Raw genomic sequence first — 18,408 nt, forward strand, 5'->3', positions numbered from 1 at the left:
CAGAAACCCAACCACAGGGGCTTAAATAAGTAGGACTTTATTTTTGCCTCAATAGCAAGAAGTCTGAGGGCCATTTAGGGTTCAAATGATCATCATGGATGTTTCTAGCTTCTTTCTCTGTCATCCTTAGCTTGTGACTCTCATCTAAGGAGAGAGGAGGTGGTGGGGGGAGAGCAAAAAGATTATCGAGTGTCCTTTTATCAGTCTTAAAAATAATAGCTCCCCCAGAAGTCCTACCCAATAGAATTCAACCTACATGCCCTGGCCACGTGACATCCTTAGCTGCATTTAAGGGTAACTATTTTAACTGGGTACATTGTTACCTTTGTCAGGATTGGGGTTCAGATGACAAGGAAGAGGTTCAGGGGAGAGGCAGTGAGCAGCATCTGCCCCATGGAGCCACATGCTATCTTTCAAATCCAGTTTTAGGTGATCCTTGAGTGCCTTCTAAATATCACTGGGGTTGTGTTTCTGTGATGGAATGGAGTGGATTGGCTTGTGTTGTGTTTCTGAGAGGAGGTGACCCTGCTTCTTGGCCTTTCACTATAAAGCATCTTTTACTTACGGTGTGTTGATTACAGACAGCAGAAAGGACCACTCCTCCCAAAACTCTTTGACTTCTCAATGTCATAAAGCCAGTGGGCCCCGAGGGAAGCCACAGACTGGAATCCCTCAGAGCTGGATCATCCGGCCCCTCACGTGGGCCACTTTCTGTTTCTTTTATGCTCTTAAGAATTGAGGTTTTTATTCTCAGGACTACTCCCTTGGACTTTGAACCTGTTCTCTACCTTTCCTGTTTTAGCGGCTCACTGACTTCACCCTGTCTGCTTAATTCCAGCTCTCAGTTAAAGTGTATGCCTAATCGTCTCTCCTAGGAAAGAGGCTTGGGGATGAAAATGAGGTGCATCTGACTTTAAGAGCCAGGGTCTCTGCACACACACTTGTGTACCTGTAAAACTCTGGATGGTCCCTTTGTCACATCCTTATTTTCACTTCCTGTTCCAGGACCTTAGAACCGAGCTTCAGATTAGTGCGATGTGAGCAAGTTAAAGAACATGAATCCCTTCTGCCTTCAGGGTGGGGCCGAGCCCGGGGCAGCCAGAGCAGTATTGTGTCTCCTTCATGGACCCCAGTGTGTCCTACAAATATGACCACTTTCTCAGCGCCCTGAGGTCAGAGAGCCTAGACAGGGTGCTGCTTTCAGGCCTGTTCTTTGGAGCTGTCCTTTCTATCCTTCTTCCTCTTTCCTTCTCTTACGTGGCGTCACGGTAACCCACTGCTGACCGTTGGGAACAATTACCCCAGCCAACACGCTGACTCGCTTGGTATTTCCTGAACACTGTCTGTGGCAAACCTGTGCTGTGTCTTGACTCAGTTTCCTGCTTAACATCCCCTCTCTTAACCCCATCTTGATTCTCTTATATTCTATCAGCTCAGCTCTTCATCTTTTTTTTTTTTTTTTATAAAGGATTTTATAGACAGGAACTCACCCACTCTCTTTTTATGTGTCATCTCATTGCTGGTTGATGAACAGTCATACTCTTTATTCTTTGCAGTTTTGTCTTTTGGCAGTTTAGTGACCAACCTGGCTAAGCCCAGACATGCCATTTTCTTTCCACCTTGCCCACTCTCCTCTCTAGTTCTCCTTGTAAATGCAAGTCATTAAGTAACTCATTAACAATCAGTTCAGTTCAGTCACTCAGTCGTGTCCTACTCTTTGTGACCCCATGGACTGAAGCATGCCAGGCTTCCCTGCCATCACCAACTCCTGGAGCTTACTCAAACTCATGTCCATCAAGTCGGTGATGCCATCCAACCATCTCATCCTTTGTTGTCCCCTTCTCCTCCTGCTTTCAATCTTTCCCAGCATTAGGGTCGTTTCCAATGAGTCAGCTCTTCACATCAGCTGACCAAAGTATTGGAATTTCAGCTTCAGCATCAGTCCTTCCAGTGAATATTCAGGACTTATTTCCATTAGGATGGACTGGTTGGATCTCCTTTCTGTCCAAGGGACTCTCAAGAGTCTTCTCTAACACCACAGTTCAAAAGCATCAATTCTTTGGTGCTCAGCTTTCTTTATAGTCCAACTCTCATCCATACATGACTACTGGAAAAACCATAGCTTTGACCAGATGCACCTTTGTTGGCAAAGTAATGTCTCTGCTTTTTAATATGCTGTCTAGGTTGGTCATAGCTTTTCTTCCAAGGAATAAGCGTCTTTTAATTTCATGACTGCAGTCACCTTTTGCAGTGATTTTGGAAGCCAAGAAAATAAAGACTCTCACTGTTTCCATTGTTTCCCCATCTATTTGCCATGAAGTGATGGGAACAGATGCCATGATCTTAGTTTTCTGAATGTTGAGTTTTAAACTGGCTTTTTCACTTTCCTCTTTCACTTTCATCAAGAGGCTCTTTCGTTCTTCTTCGCTTTCTGCCATAAGGGTGGTGTCATCTGCATATCTGAGGTTACTGATATTTCCCCTGGCAATCTTGATTCCATCTTGTTCCTCATCCAGCCTGGCATACCGCATGATGTACTCTGCATATAAGTTAAATAAGCAGGGTGACAATATACAGCCTTGACATGCTCCTTTCCTGATTTGGAACCAGTCTATTGTTCCACGTCCAGTTCTAACTGTTGCTTCTTGACCTGCATACAGATTTCTCAGGAGGCAGGTCAGGTGGTCTGATATTCCCATCTCTTGAAGAATTTTCCATAGTTTGTTCTGATCCTCACAGTCAAAGGCTTTGGCATAGTCAGTAAAGCAGAAGTAGATATTTTTCTGGAACTCTCTTGCTTTTTTGATGATCCAGTGGATGTTGCCAATTTGATCTCTGGTTCCTCTGCTTTTTCTAAATCCAGCTTAAATATCTGGAAGTTCAGGGTTCACATACTGTTGAAGCCTGGCTTGGAGGATTTTGAGCATTCCTTTGCTAGCGTGTGAGATGAGTGCAGTTGTGCGGTAGTTTGAGCATTCTTTGGCATTGCCTTTCTCTGGGATTGGAATGAAAACTGACCTTTTCCAGTCCTGTGGCCACTGCTGAGTTTCCCAAATTTGCTGGCATGTTGACTGCAGCACTTTCACAGCATCATCTTTTAGGATTTGAAATAGCTCAACTGGATTTCCATCACCTCCACTAGCTTTGTTCGTAGTGATGCTTCCTAAGGCCCATTTGACTTTGCATTCCCGGATGCCTGGCAGTAGGTCAGTGATCACACCATCGTGATTATCTGGGTCATGAGGATCCTTTTTGTATAGTTCTTCTGTGTATTCTTGCCACCTCTTTTTAACATCTTCTGCTTCTGTTAGGTCCATACCATTTCTGTCCATTATTGTGCCCATGGAATGTTCCTTTGGTATCTCTAATTTTCTTGAAGAGATCTCTAGTCTTTCCTATTCTATTGTTTTCCTCTGTTTCTTTGCATTGATCCCTGAGGAAGGTTTTCTTATCTCTCCTTGCTGTTCTTTGGAATTGCATTCACATGGGTATATCTTTCCTTTTCTCCTTTGCCTTTAGCTTCTCTTATTTTCTCAGGTCATTGTAAGGCCTCCTCAGACAATCATTTTGCTATTTTGCATTTCTTTTTCTTGGGGATGGTCTTGATCACTGTCTCCTGTACAATGTCATGAACCTCCATCCATAGTTCTTCAGGAGCTCTGTCTGTCGGATCTAATCCCTTGAATCTGTTTGTCTTTTCCACTGTCAAATTGTAAGGGATTTGATTTAGGTCATACCTGAATGGTCTAGCGGTTTTCCCTACTTTCTTCAATTTAAGTTTCAATTTGGCAATAAGGAGTTCATGATCTGAGCCACAGTCAGCTCCCGGACTTGTTTTTGCTGACTGTATAGAGCTTCTCTATCTTAGATTTTGGTATTGACCATCTGGTAATGTCCATGTGTAGAGTCTTCTCTTGTGTTATTGGAAGAAGGTGTTTGTTAAGACCAGTGTGTTCTCTTGGCAAAACTCTGTTAGCCTTTGCCCTGCTTCATTCTGTACTCCAAGGCCAGATTTGCCTCTTACTCCAGGTATCTCTTGACTTCCTACTTTTGCATTCTAGTCCCCTATAAGGCACTGCTGACCCGTAGCTCCACAGGAGACACTCAGACCCTCAAAGGCAGGTCTGGCTCAGTCTCTGTGGAGTCTCCTGGTGTGCACAAGATTTTAGTTTTAGCTCTCTGAGCATTTCTGTTGGGTATGGGGTTTGATTCTAAATGCAGTTTCACCCCTCCTACCATTTTGCTTGGGCTTCTCCTTTGCCCTTGGATGTGGGTATATTTTTTTGTTGGGATCCAACATTGTCCTGTTGACGATTGTTCAGCAGTGAGTTGTAATTTTGGAGTTCTCACAGGAGAAGATGAGCTCATGTCCTTCTACTCTGCCATCTTAAATAACCAACCGTCATTAACAATAATGTTCATTAATATTTCCCTCTTTATTTTTTTCCATTCATTTTAGAACTCTTACTATGTCTTTGAGCTAAGGAAAGACAATGAGGTTATAATTATAAGCTTAAAAAGTGTTTATTTGGTTTTTCCAGATGAGAATTCTCCAGCCAACTTCTGGGATTCTAAAAACAGGGGTGTGACTGGAACACAAAAAGGACAAATTGTATGGAGAATTGAGCCTGGGCCCTATTTCATGGAACGTAAGTACCTAAGTGTCAACATAAGTTTGTATTTGAACATTGTAGAAATATGCAAAAATCTATGAAGTCTTTTATGAGTTTTATTGTAAAAGTTTTTGATTCTTATTTATCAATGTATGCCATGTCACCCCAAACTGTAAAATATATTCTTTTGGGAAATGTTCATTAGAGAATGTTAGTATGGTTTGAAAAAAGTGTTTGTATGTCTCTAGGTGTGTGTGTATAACATATATCTGATGAATGTATGGTATATAAATTCTGTGGTTATTTTAATATGTTACATATTTTATATACCCTTGTTCTTAATTTATAATTAATACTGTATTAATTTCAAAGGGCAGAAAGAATAGTTCAAGATTTCAGTTAATTTAAGAATTTTTTGCTTCTGGGATCCTTTTCTATTATTTTTCCCAGCAGAAGAATAAGTTTTGCTTTTGGCTCTTGGTCTCTCCAAGTGTAGATGAGATAATCTGGGGCACTTTACCATAGAGGTCATTTACTAGGGATCAGAGATTGGCTGCAAATAACCATTACCCAGTTGATTTGATGTTATATTTATTTATAAACACACATGCCTATATGCTGTACTTCTATATAGTTTTATATATATATATATATATATATATATATACGTATACACACACATGCATACATATAAAGGATTTACTGGTCTGTCCAGGTTAACTTCTACATTTACAGAATTTATTTTTATGCAATATAGAAAAAACTGAGCTCTCTAAAATGTTTCTGAGCTGTTTAACTCCATAGTAAGAATTAAGTTTTCTGTATGCAAGGAATTTAATATAAGAAAGAGAGAGAATATACTGGTACCAGAGATACTGATACTTAAGAATGGTAGCTCAGTTCAGTTAAGTCACTCAGTCATGTCTGACTCTGCGACCCCATGGACCTCAGCATGCCAGGCTTCCCTGTCCATTACCAACTCCCAGAGCTTACCCAAACTCATGTCCATAGAGTCAGTGATGCCATCCAACCATCCCATCCTCTGTTGTCCCCTTCTCCTCCTGCCTTCAATCTTTCCCAGCATCAGAGTCTTTTGAAATGAATCAGTTCTTCACATCAGGTGGCCAAAGTATTGGATTTTCAGCTTCAGCATCAGCCCTTCTAATGAATATTCAGGACTGATTTCCTTTAGGATGGACTAGTTGGATCTCAGTTTGATTAAAAATGGAAACCTGCTGTAAGCATATCTTTTTTGAAGCATGTAAAACTTCTGTAATATAAAAAGTCATTTAAAATATTAGCAGCTATTGTTTTTGAATTGCCGTTAAAGACATCAGATAATTTGACCATTTTACTGGCAGGGCAGCCTTTCGTAGCTTTCTCTAATCGCACTTGTGCCCTCTAAGGAGTGTCTTTTTTTTTCAGAGTTCAATTTCTGGTTTGTCTTTAAACCTTACGTGTAATGTGGTTGTTAAGAGAAAATGCTCATCATGTAACAGTAAGTGAGGGGAGCGGGAAGCAGATATATAAAGCATTAGTTCAGTTGCTCAGTCGTGTCCGACTCTTTGCGACTCCATGGACTGCAGCACGCCAGTCTTCCTTGTCCATCACCAACTCCCGGAGCCTACTCAAACTCATGTCCATTGCATTGGTGATGCCATCCAACCATCTCATCCTCTCCTAGCTAATACACATGTACGAAAAAGTCTCAGAGATTCACCAAAATATGAACAACGGTTGTATCCGGGAGGTGAGATTATGGGCGATTTGTTTTTATTGCCTGTTTCTCCTCTTTACTTTCCGACACTGGTCTAACTGCTGTGTCTAAGTAATGAGAAGCATAAGTGATAAAAGAACCTGGTAAAAAAACGGAATGGGAAGTAGTTGGGTTTACTTCCAATGTGATTCCTCCTTTGAAAAGACCCCTGGGTTTAAGACGCTGATCCAGCTGAGAAATATTGCCAGTTGAACTTCAGGTAAAACCTTCCTGTTTGCTCTAAACTGCTGAAGACTTCTAGGAATGATTGCCTTTTGATGGAGTGTGCAGATTCACGTTATGGGGCTCAGTGAACACCTGGGTGAGGTCAGTACCACATGCTGCTGTAATTTGGAACATTATGAATTTAAAAAAACTCATTTACAGAGTATCCCACTTGCCATGCTTGATTTTCTTTCTTTCTCCATGAAGTGTGAATTAAAGATTTGTAATGTCCTGGCTGATTAGGATATAGTGAGCATCTCTGTCTTAACAAATATATTTCTTTACATCTCACTGTTAATGTTTAGCAGAAGTGGGCTTGACGTTGAAGTTAGGAATTGGGAATGCTTTTGGTTTTCTCCTCTACTTTAGCATTTCCACCTTAATTCTTCACACAGTGAGGGTATTGTGCAGCATGATTGTGAAACTGGAAATATTCAGTAATACCTTTTTAAGGACTGAGTAAAGCTGTATAAGTTAAGGTGAAAGTGAATAGTAAATACAGAAAGATTTGGCTTTAGAATAAACTTATCTTCATTCATCAGAATGGGGTTTCCCCCAGGACACGTTTCTATCCCTTTGAAATCCATTCAGTGTAAAAACCTCAGGTGGTATTTATATCAGTGCTTAGAAGTGTAGTCGATGTCTTTTCGACATCATTTTTTTTTTTTTTAATTCCATGTCTGGCTAGAGCAGATCTAAGGGGACTTCCCAGCATAATGAAGATTTTTGCTTGATTCTGGAGATAATGGTGTGGAACCTAAAAAAAATTGGGATTGGGGAATGGGTTAAACACGTCTACGTTTTCAGCCTATGATCTTGAAAATTTATGACGTTAAAAACTTTTGCTTTCATCTTCAGAAAGAACATTTATCTTTAGCTAATCAGAAGTCCAAGTAAAGTAAAATTCTCTGAAAATTGACTTAAGTTTGTGGGCAAACCTGGATTTGAGCACTATTTAGGCTGTTTCTGAAAGTAAAGATGGCTTTTTTTATCTGGATAAACCTCCAGAGGAGGCAGGTGACCCAGACTTACATTATTACAGGGCCCACTGGGATGAATTTGAAGGACAAAGACAGGTTTCATTTTAGGTAAATGCCCTTCCTCGACGTTGGAGAGGAGGATCAGCTTCATGTGCACTCACTTGTCACAAGACTGTCAAAATTCCTCAAATGAGGTTATGCTCATGGAAAATGAATGGATCACCTGTGCAGTGTATATTCTTGAGTTTTGACATCTAAGAGGTTTCAAAAATTGTCTTGGCATGTTAGAACATCTATTTTATTCTCTGTAGTCTTTCATAGACTTTGGTCATTCATTCATTCAGACCTGCTTTTTGTCCTTCCTTCATCCCTTCCATTTATTTGTTCATGTTTGTCCCCAGCCATCATGAAGTATTTGGTTAAGTCCAACCTTGTGCCAGGCACCATTCAAGAACTCACTAAATCCTGGATCAGTATGAGTTTAGAAACCGCAGCTTCATTGCTATGTACTGAACTGAACTGCTTTGTGATCCTTAATGGTGATAACAGAACATTGCTATTTGTATAAGTTACCTAGTGTTTTCACATATCTCATCTGTCTCAGCCCTGGGAAGTAGATAGGATTCGGAAGCTGTGCATTATGGATGCATGTGGCTTGTGTAAGTGCCAGCCTCACCTCTGATTGGCACTCAAAATTGAAGCAGACCCTTGTGGGTGACTTTTTAATGGGTGGGGGGAGAAGGGAGAGCCTCAGCTTTTATTTGTGTTGTCAGAGCCCCTGCTCTAGCTTTCTCCATTGCTCAGCCCTTTTCAGCCCCCATCAGAAGGGCCTTTCTGCCCCTTGGAGGGACTTGGCTCTTTTCACGCTCTATGAGCATGCTTTATGTTTTGGCTCCAGTGACTCCTCTCGTCCTGTTAGGATGGGCCACATTTCACTGATGCAGTCTGTCCTTGATATTCAAGATTGTTTTTCTGAGCTTAAGCAGGGGAGACCCTGGTTCTTTCAGGCTGCATGCTGTTGCTTAGTCACTAAGTCCAGTCTGACTGTTTTGTGACCCCATGGACCGTAACCTGCCAGGCTCCTCTGTCCACAGGATTTCCCAGGCAGGAGTAGTGGAGTGGGTTTTCATTTCCTTCTCCAGGACATCTTCCACACCTAGAACTCTTTACTGCTGGGCCACAAGGGAAGCCTTCTGGCTGCATTTGCTCCATTAAAGAGACGATGATGCGGTAACATATAACCAAGTGAGCATGTCACTGGAACTAAGGGTGAATTTCATCAAAAGCATGAGAATTGGAATGTGTTTACTCTTTTTCAACTTGTGACCTCTGAATAAAAGAGCCTATCAATAGGAATCATAATATTAAGAATTTATTAAAAGCACAAAGGCAGTGGTTAAAATCTTTTTTTTAAATTTTTTGCAATTAGCTTGATTTTTAAAAATTATTCTATTTTAATGAGATAGAAATGGCTAAATGAAGGACATTTATGGTTCGAAATAGTCAACTTCTAAAACTTGAGAGAAATCCAAGTTTTCTATTTTTTTTTCCAGGTTTTCTAAAAAGGAGCAAGCTATTAATTACTGCCTAAGGGAATCTTGAAGATATTTAATGTGGTAGATGATATTTCAAAGATCCTAGTCTTTGAAGCAAAATCATTTCTTGCAGAAAGTGGCCTGTAGAACCTTTTTTTCAAAGAGAGCTTGAAATGGAATCTTACACTAATGCCTAGAGTTAATGTAGCTGAGTTGAGATTTCTTTTAAAAAATAAATTTTGAACAGATAACAGATGAAAAGAGTATAGATACAAAAAATGAAAGTAATAGCTCCCCAACTTCATGCCCCAGTCACCAATTTCCCCTTCCCAAAGACAACCACTTTTACCAGTTTTATCTAATCTTTCTAAAAATGCTTCATTTATACATAAACTCAGAAGTATATTCTTTCTTTAAACAAATGGTAGAATGATTGCTTTAAAATGCAATGTCATCATGATACAATTACAGAAACTCCTTTACTTGGGAACAGATTTAAGTTCTTTCTACTTTCCCAATCACTCCCAACAAGTACATAGTGTTGTCTTTGGACAGTGATCACCCTTCCGTCTGTGGTGGACATGGAGTTGAGATGTCCTTGCTCTGAGGGACATCTTCATTTGTATTTATGGAAGCTGGTAAATTAAAATTTTGAAAATAAGAGGGCTTCTTTGTCTTATCAGCACTTAGAGGTTGCTAAACCTTATTTTCATAACTTTACAAATAAACATGTCCAGAAGATTTTTAAAAGGGGCCAAAATATGTTTCCATGATCCATGACTGGCTTCAGGTGTTCAGAGGGGATGTGAGAGAGAGGAAGATGCCACTTTCCTCTGAGGTGAGAGCTGGCCCCCTTGACTGTAGGTCCTTATAGGTTAAAGCGGGAGGCCTCAATCTTCTCCTGCCTTACTGTCTCTGAGACAACATGTTTAATGATGCAATTTTGGGGAAGAAAATATTTTTGCTTTTATAATCCAAAGGAACCACATAAAATATGTATACATAGATATGTGTGTATTGCCCTCTCCAGAGTTTGAGGCAAGTAGGGGTGATGTTGGGCTTCCCAGATGATGGCACTAGTGGTAAAGAATCCATACGCAATGCAGGAGACACAAGAGATGAGGGTTCGATCCTCAGGTCAGGAGGATCCCCTGGAGGAAGACATGGTAACCCGCTCCAATATTCTTGCCTGGAGAATCCCATGTACAGAGGAGCCTGGCAGGCCACAGTCCATGGGTTCGCAGAGAGTCAGACATGACTGAGGTAACTTAGCGAGCAGGAGCAATGTAGCTGCCACATCAGGCTATGGAGAAACCCTTCTCAGGTAGAAAGCTCCTTAGTTCTCATCCTGCAGCTCTACTGCCTGTGAGCTGGGCTGGCCCTGTGACCAGTGGCTCTGTCATCGTGCCTGGATTTGCTTTCACCTGTTCTTGCATCTGTTTCTCAGGAATAGCTTTCTGTTTCCCCTTGCAGTTGGAAGTTAAAATAGTAGCTAAAATAGAAACATGAACACCAGCTTCTCTCATCCACCCTCTTGAGTTTTCTCCCCAGTTACCTCTTCTCATAACTAAAATGTTCAGAGACATTTATCAAAATGCTGCTCTTACTTCCTCAAGAGGGGATGTTGTTTAGTTGCATCATTTTTTGTAATCTTGAATGACCTCCTCAAACACTACCTAATATGTGAAGGTGAAACCTCCCACTCAGCGTGAAACATTCCTGTATTTTAGGGGCAGAAAGCGTCACTGCTGTCCTGCTGAAGGAGGTGGTTAGTTTCAGTCCGGGTGCAAACAGCTAGTTCTGTCTGGTACTGGGTTTTTCTCCCTGGTAATCAGCTTATGCATTTGGTTTTGTAACTAGTGATCTGTGTAAGTCCCCATGTCTTTACACCGAATCTTAAAGCAATTCTGTGATTTTTGGTGACTGTGTCCACAAAATCTGCTGTACACAGTTCAGAATGAGTTTATCTTATAGTTTCAGGGATTCTAATTTATCTCAGGAGTTGGAGATTATTGTTTTAGTAAGGAATAAAATAGCACTTAAAACAAGTAGCTAGCAAAGCTGGTTTGGTTATCAACTTTCTACAGATAAAAATAAGCAGCTACTTTTTTTGTCTGTTAGTTTCCTAGTCTCTTACCTTAGTTCAGTTCAGTAGCTCAGTCGTGTCCGACTCTTTGCGGCCCCATGGACTGCAGCACACCAGACCTCCCTGTCCATCACCAACTCCCAGAGCTTACTCAAACTCATGTCCATTGAGTCAGTGATGCCATCCAACCATCTCATCCTCTGTCATTCCCTTCTCCTGCCACCTTCAATCTTTGCCAGCATCAGGTTATTTTCCAGTGAGTTAGTTCTTCGCATCAGGTGGCCAAAGTATTGGAGTTTCAGCTTCAGCATCAATCCTTTCAATGAGTATTCAGCACTGATTTCTTTTAGGATGGACTGGTTAGATCTCCTTGCAGTCCAAGAGCCTCTCAAGAGTGTTCTCCAACACCACAGTTCAAAAGCATCAATTCTTTAGCACTCAGCTTTCTTTATGGTCCAACTCTCACATCCATATATGACTACTGGAAAAACCCTAGCTTTCACTAGATGGATCTTTGTTGGCAAAGAAATGTCTCTGCTTTTTAATATGCTATCTAGGTTGGTCATAGCTTTTCTTCCAAGCAGCAAGCGTCTTTTAATTTCATGGTGGCAGTCACCAACTGCAGTGATTTTGGAGCGCCCCAAAATGAGGTCTGTCCTGTTTCCATTGTTTCCCCATCTATTTGCTATGAAGTGATGGGACCAGATGCCATGATCTTAGTTTTCTGAATGTTGAGTTTTAAGCCAACTTTTTCACTGTCCTCTTTCACTTTCATCAAGAGGCTCTTTAGTTCCTCTTCACTTTCTGCCATAAGGGTGGTGTCATCTGCATATCTGAGGTTATTGATAGTTCTCCTGGCAATTTTTTTTTCTTCTCATTGCCTCTTTGTTCAGGTCTTTATTCAAAAGTAGCTGTCCAAAATGATTTGGCATTTATGGAATAAACAAATTTAAGTTTACGCAGCAGCCTTCTTTTCCTCTGAGGTGGGTTTCTCTTCTGTGGGCTTCTTCTCGGCTGCTGGTTTCTTGGTCCCTGCAGCCTTCTTTCCCACCACAGGCTTCTTCAGCTTCTTATCGCCAACAGCCTTCTTTTCTTTGTTTCCCACCACAGGCTTCTTGCCCTCAAACCCCCTTCTGATCTGATTTGGCTTCTAGTGCTGCTGCTGCCTTATCCATGCGGATTTTGTGGTTCTTGGCCTGTCGAAGAATGGTGTTCCGGCGCATGGTCTTTGCGTATGGGTTAAGCTTCAACATGATTCTCAGGTTTTTCAGTGGATTCTTCTTCAGGACTCTGCGATGAATCTTCTTGCGTGGTGCTCGGAGTGCTCTTTGGATTTCTGGGCTTTTCAAGATTCTACTAAGGTCTGTATTGAGCTTCTTGTGCATGGGGAGGTTGTAGTTACTCTTGAGGGAGGCTGCCTTACGCCAAGTGCCATACAGCTCATCTGACTTTCGGAAAGCACTTTCAGTCCAAATGCAGAAACGTCCCACATGACCACCAGGAGCAAGTTTCAAAATGTTCAGCTTGCTTACATTAAGCAGAGTAATTCCAGGGGTGTTTCTGAAGGCCTTGATGATACCATTGTCTTCATTATAGATGATGCAGGGTCCCCTGCGCTGGATACGGCGACGGTTTCTCATTTTGCCTTTGCCAGCTCTCATTCGCTGAGAGGCATAAACCTTTTTGATATCATTCCAGGCCTTAAGTTTCTTCAGAAGCAAAACAGCCTCCTTGGTCTTCTTGTAGCCTTCAGCTTTATCTTCGACAACCAAAGGGAGTTCAGGAACTTCCTCTATACGATGACCTTTAGACATGACCAGCGCTGGTAAGGCTGAGGCAGCCAGTGCAGAGCAGATGGCATATCGCTTCTGCATTGTATTCACTCTGCGGTGCCAACGTCGCCAGGTCTTGGTTGGTGCAAACATGCGGCCCCCACGACACATATTTCCAAAAGCACCCTGACCAGAACGGGGAGTCCCGCCACCTCGAACCCTGGGAATTCAAGCCACAGCTCTGCCGGTACCCCAAGACTCAGCACTGGTTTGATGACCTGCTAATTCACTGACAGCATAGGGCTGTCTGTTGTTTTTGCGCAAGTTGGTGTGAACAAAGTTAACAATATCGGGTCGAATGGGAGCCTTGAATACAGCAGGCAAAGTGACATTTTTGCCAGAGGTCTCCCCCTTTTCGGAGTACAGTGATATCAGTGGACGAGCACACGCCATGGCGGGGAGAGGAGAAGGCCACGCTCCTCTCAACCCGGCGGCTCCCACAGGAAAAGGTCTCCTGGCAATTTTGATTTCAACTTGTGTTTCTTCCAGCCCAGCGTTTCTCATGATATACTCTGCATATAAGTTAAATGAGCAGGGTGACAATATACAGCCTTGACGTACTGCTTTCCCGATTTGGAACCAGTCTGTAGTTCCATGTGTGGTTCTAACTGCTGCTTCTTGACCTGCATACAGATTTCTCAGGAGGCAGGTCAGGTGGTCTGGTATTTCCATCTCTTGAAGAATTTTCCACAGTTTGTTGTGATCCACACAGTCAAATGCTTTGGCGTAGTCAATAAAGCAGAAATAGATGTCTTTCTGGAGCTCTGTTACCTAGCTGACTATTAAAACTTTACAAAAGAGGAGGTGGTGTCCTAACTTGAGAGGCAGGGGGAAGATACCTTATAAAAATGCACTTCTCTGTATTGAAAAACAAGCTGCTCACTCACTGGCTATTGATTGGATCTATGAGGCACTGCTGCAGGCATATTCACATGCTGCTGTTTCCCAGCATGTAGAACGTGATGCTAATGAGCTCATGCCCACAGAGTTCCCACCTTTTGCCGAGCTTGTCTCACTTTGACAGGCCTTGTGTGTATGACTTAGCTTTGTTCTTGTAGAATACATGCTATCATTCTTGGGGAAAACAAGTGGGAGGGTGATTTGCTGAACTGTGGTGTTGGAGAAGACTCTTGAGAGTCCCTTGGACTGCAAGGAAGTCCAACCAGTCCATCCTAAAGGGGATCAGTCCTGAATATTCATTGCAAGGACTGATGCTGAAACTGAAGCTCCTATATTTTGGCCGCCTGATGTGAACAGCTGACTTCTTAGGAAAGACCCTGATGCTGGGAAAGATTGAAGGCAGGAGGAGAAGGGGACGACAGAGGATGAGATGATTGGATGGCATCACTGAACCTATGGTCATGAGTTTGAGCAAGCTCCAGGAGTTGGCGATGGACAGGGAAGCCTGGCAAGCTGCAGTCCATGGGGTCACAAAGATTTGAACATGACTGAGTGACTGAACTGAACTGAACACGGTTATTACTGTTTCTGTAATCATCAAAACCCAGTGTTCATGCCCGGTCCAGTCCTTTAGGGTTCCCGGGGAATTCCTGCCGAGGTCGTCTCGCTGGCCCTCCAGTCAGCATGTCATCCCTGGATCCCTGCTCTTGCTGCTCCGCACTCTCTCTCTCTCACCTCGTTTTTCCCAGCTGAAGGTTTGATTTTGTTCGTTCTGTGAGGCCTTTCTGACTCCACCACGCCCTCACGGATCTTCTCCACCACCCGCACCCTTGTACCCCGGCGCCCTGCCTTCTCAGAGCTTGCCTTCTGTATTTTGTCATCTCAACAGCTGCACCGTAAAACACCTGCTAGACAGACTCCTTTCTCTGATTCCTGCGCACCATCTCACATCGTGCTGGGCATGGGTAAAAGCTTTCGCTTGATAATGCCAGCTGCGTTCGGAATTACTGCATTGTGATTAACGCACATAATGGAAACAGTCTATATTTTACCCCATGATAAACCTTTTTTTTTTTTTTTTTTTTTGAGATTTAGTGGTTTTTAACTGATGGGACATATACTGTTTGATTTTTATATATAGTATTCCTATATAGACCTAAAATAGGATTTTTCTTTAATTATTGTATCTTTTTCTTAAAACAAGCAAACCAAATACCCTGTACCGAGGACATTTGGTGCAGTTAGGAAAGTCAGTGCAAGATTAACTTCCTTGGGGAATCACACTGAGCAGCCCCTGTTTAATAATCTGGGGGACCCAGCTGAGAGAGGAGTCCCACTTGGGTGGGCTGGGACTCTCCTCTGGGCTCCGCCCGTCAGCACTGTCGCCTCTGTTAGACAAAGCCTTGGGAAAAGACAGCTCACAGTTGAACTTAAGTGTCCCACATGCTCTGTATACAGAAAATTTCACTGACTCTCGGCTTTACTCCTTGACATACATTGGCTTCCTGGTAATTGTACTTAGTTCCCAAAAACAGTAATTGGCATTTGTAGTCTTGTTATCAAGTTCAAATTATATAATATATAAATACATATATATATACATGCACATATATATGTATATATCTGTAGTTATATCTAATGTATATATACATACACATACATACCTCTGGAGATATAGATGTATATTTACTGGTGGTTCCTCAGTCTGATCCTTGTCTAGTGACTGCATTGAACTCACTTCAGGAAAAGATGGTTTTTTTTTGTTGGCTGGTGGAAGTGATGAAATTCCAGTTGAGCTATTTCAAATCCTAAAAGATGCTGCTGCTGCACTCAATATGCCATCAAATTTGGAAAACTCAGCAGTGGCCACAGGACTGGAAAAGATCAGTTTTCATTCCAATCCCAAAGAAAAGCAATGCCAAAGAATGTTCAAACTACCACACAATTGCACTCATCTCACACACTAGCAAAATAATGCTGAAAATTCACCAAGCGAGGCTTCAGCAATAAGTGAACCGAGAACTTCCCGATGTTCAAGCTAGGCTTAGAAAAGGCAGAGGAATCAGAGATCAAATTGCCAACATCCGTTGGATCGTAGAAAAAGCAAGAGAGTTCCAGAAAAACATCTACTTCTGCTTTACTGACTATGCCAAAGCCTTTGACTGTGTGGATCACAACAAACTGTGGAAAATTCTTCAAGAGATGGGAATACCAGACCTGCCTCCTGAGAAATCTGTATGCAGGTCAAGAAGCAACAGTTAGAACCAGACATAGGACAACGACTGGTTCAAAATTATGAAAGGAGTACGTCAAAGCTGTGTATTGTCACCCTACTTAATTAACTTATGTGCAGAGTACATCATGAGAAATGCCGGGCTGGATGAAACACTAGCTGGAATCAAAATTGCCGGGAGAACTATCAATAACCTCAGATATGCAGATGACACCACCCTTATGGCAGAAAGTGAAGAAGAACTAAAGAGCCTCTTGATGAAAGTGAAAGAGGACAGTGAAAAAGTTGGCTTAAAACTCAACATTCAGAAAACTAAGATCATGGCATCTGGTCCTATCACTTCATAGCAAATAGATGGGGGAACAATGGAAACAGGACAGACCTCATTTTGGGGCGCTCCAAAATCACTGCAGTTGGTGACTGCCGCCATGAAATTAAAAGACGCTTGCTGCTTGGAAGAAAAGCTATGCCCAACCTAGACAGCATATTAAAAAGCAGAGACATTTCTTTGCCAACAAAGATCCATCTAGTGAAAGCTAGGGTTTTTCCAGTGGTCATATATGGATGTGAGAGTTGGACCATAAAGAAAGCTGAGAGCTAAAGAATTGATGCTTCTGAACTGTGGTGTTGGAGAAGACTCTTGAGAGTCCCTTGGACTGCAAGGAGATCTAACCAGTCCATCCTAAAGGAGATCAGTCCTGAATATTCATTGGAAGGACTGATGCTGAAGCTGAAATTCTTAATGCTTTGGCCACCTGATGTGAAGAACTGCCTCGTTGGAAAAGACCCTGATGCTGGGAACGATTGAAGGCAGGAGGAGAAGGGGACGGCAGAGAGATGGTTGGATGGCCTCACTGACTCAGTGCACATGAGTTTGAGTAAGCTCTGGGAGTTGGTGATGGACAGGGAAGCCAGGCGTGCTGCAGTTCATGGCGTCGCAAAGAGTCGGACATGGCTGAGTGGCTGAACTGAAATGTGCTGGGTCTTAGTTGTGGCATGTGGGACCGTGTTCCCTGACCAGGGAGAGAACCCAGGACCCCTGCATTGGGAGTACACAGTCGTAACCACTGGACCACCAGGGAAGTCCCAGAAGGTTGAGCTAATCCAGGTTTCAGACTTTCTCCCTGCAGTCACCTGCAGGTTTTCCTCATACTTCTTAGTCTGCTCCTGTCTATCTCCACTGATGGCTGCTGTCTGTCTTTGTTGTAGAGGATAGGAGGGAAGGCTTTGTGATGGAACAGATGGGGTTTGAATCCTGACTCTGTCATTTTCTCTTTGATCATTAGCAAACCTCAACAGTGTTTTAAAAAATTAATCTAGTTTTAATTGAATGATAATTGCTTTGCAGTATTGTGTTGATTTATGCCAAACATCAACATGAGTCAGCCATAGGTTTGTCTATGCCCCCTCCCTCCTGAGCCTCCCTACCACCTCCCTCCCCATCCCACACCTCTAGGCTGTTGCAGAGCCCTGGTTTGAGTTGCCTGATCTGTACTATGGGGACAGGAATTTCTGCCTCCTGATATGAGGGGTAAATAATAATGGGCGCAGAGGTGCAACCTATGTTTTGTCCATCAGGAGTTCCTCTCTACACTGTATTTGGCATGTTGTTTTTATGCACTGTTTTTCTAATATATTTGAGCTGTTCTTAGAAAATTTCAGAGAAGCCTATAAAACCCAACAAGACTCGGTATAATCTATTGTCTCTGACTGGAAAAGGAGGGGTCATTCAGAGTCCTGAGTGTGATTTACCTAGAAGCAGCCTGTTGGATTTCCTCAGGTGAGGCCCCAAGGACTTGTTTCTATGTTTAAATTATTGTTTTTCTCCAATCAACTTGCAGCGGAGATAAAAATCTGTTTCAAATACTACCACGGCATCAGTGGAGCCCTGCGCGCCACGACCCCTTGCATCACGGTGAAGAACCCCGCTGTGATGGTGAGTGCCCCTCTGCCCACTTTCTCTAGCCTCAGTTCCAGAGGCCTTGGTTTCTATTTTTGCCTCTGCAGCTCTGGCACGGTTATGGGAAACAATGAAAAAGGAAACACATAACAGCGTGGGTGCCGTTTTGGGAAAGGAAAATAACTTACAGGATGGCTTAACTAAATCCATAACACAAATCAGTGGGAAAATGTGGCTTGATTAATAATTCTGTATGTAGTCAACTCTCTAGGGAATCTTCTCATGAAAGAAATTAGTGAGTGGCCATCATGGAAAGTTTTTTAAACTCTGTTGGGGTGGCTGGTTGGT

The 18,408-nt window shown here is 42.4% G+C and overlaps 1 protein-coding gene and 1 pseudogene across 1 annotated transcript in view; one reads left to right on the forward strand and one right to left on the reverse strand.

The window, feature by feature from the left end:
- The window catches only part of HECW2 (HECT, C2 and WW domain containing E3 ubiquitin protein ligase 2), a 417,314-nt gene that overhangs the window by 251,046 nt on the left and 147,860 nt on the right, over window positions 1-18,408 (forward strand). The window contains exons 3-4 of the mRNA XM_061149100.1: window positions 4,542-4,649; window positions 18,002-18,096. Of these exons, the coding sequence (XP_061005083.1) occupies window positions 4,542-4,649; window positions 18,002-18,096 (203 nt within the window). The remainder of the gene's footprint in view (window positions 1-4,541; window positions 4,650-18,001; window positions 18,097-18,408) is intronic.
- On the reverse strand, window positions 12,136-13,471 carry LOC133061019 (large ribosomal subunit protein uL4-like; annotated as a pseudogene).

Source organism: Dama dama, chromosome 8 (genome assembly GCF_033118175.1).
Source record: "Dama dama isolate Ldn47 chromosome 8, ASM3311817v1, whole genome shotgun sequence".
Taxonomy (NCBI): domain Eukaryota; kingdom Metazoa; phylum Chordata; class Mammalia; order Artiodactyla; family Cervidae; genus Dama; species Dama dama.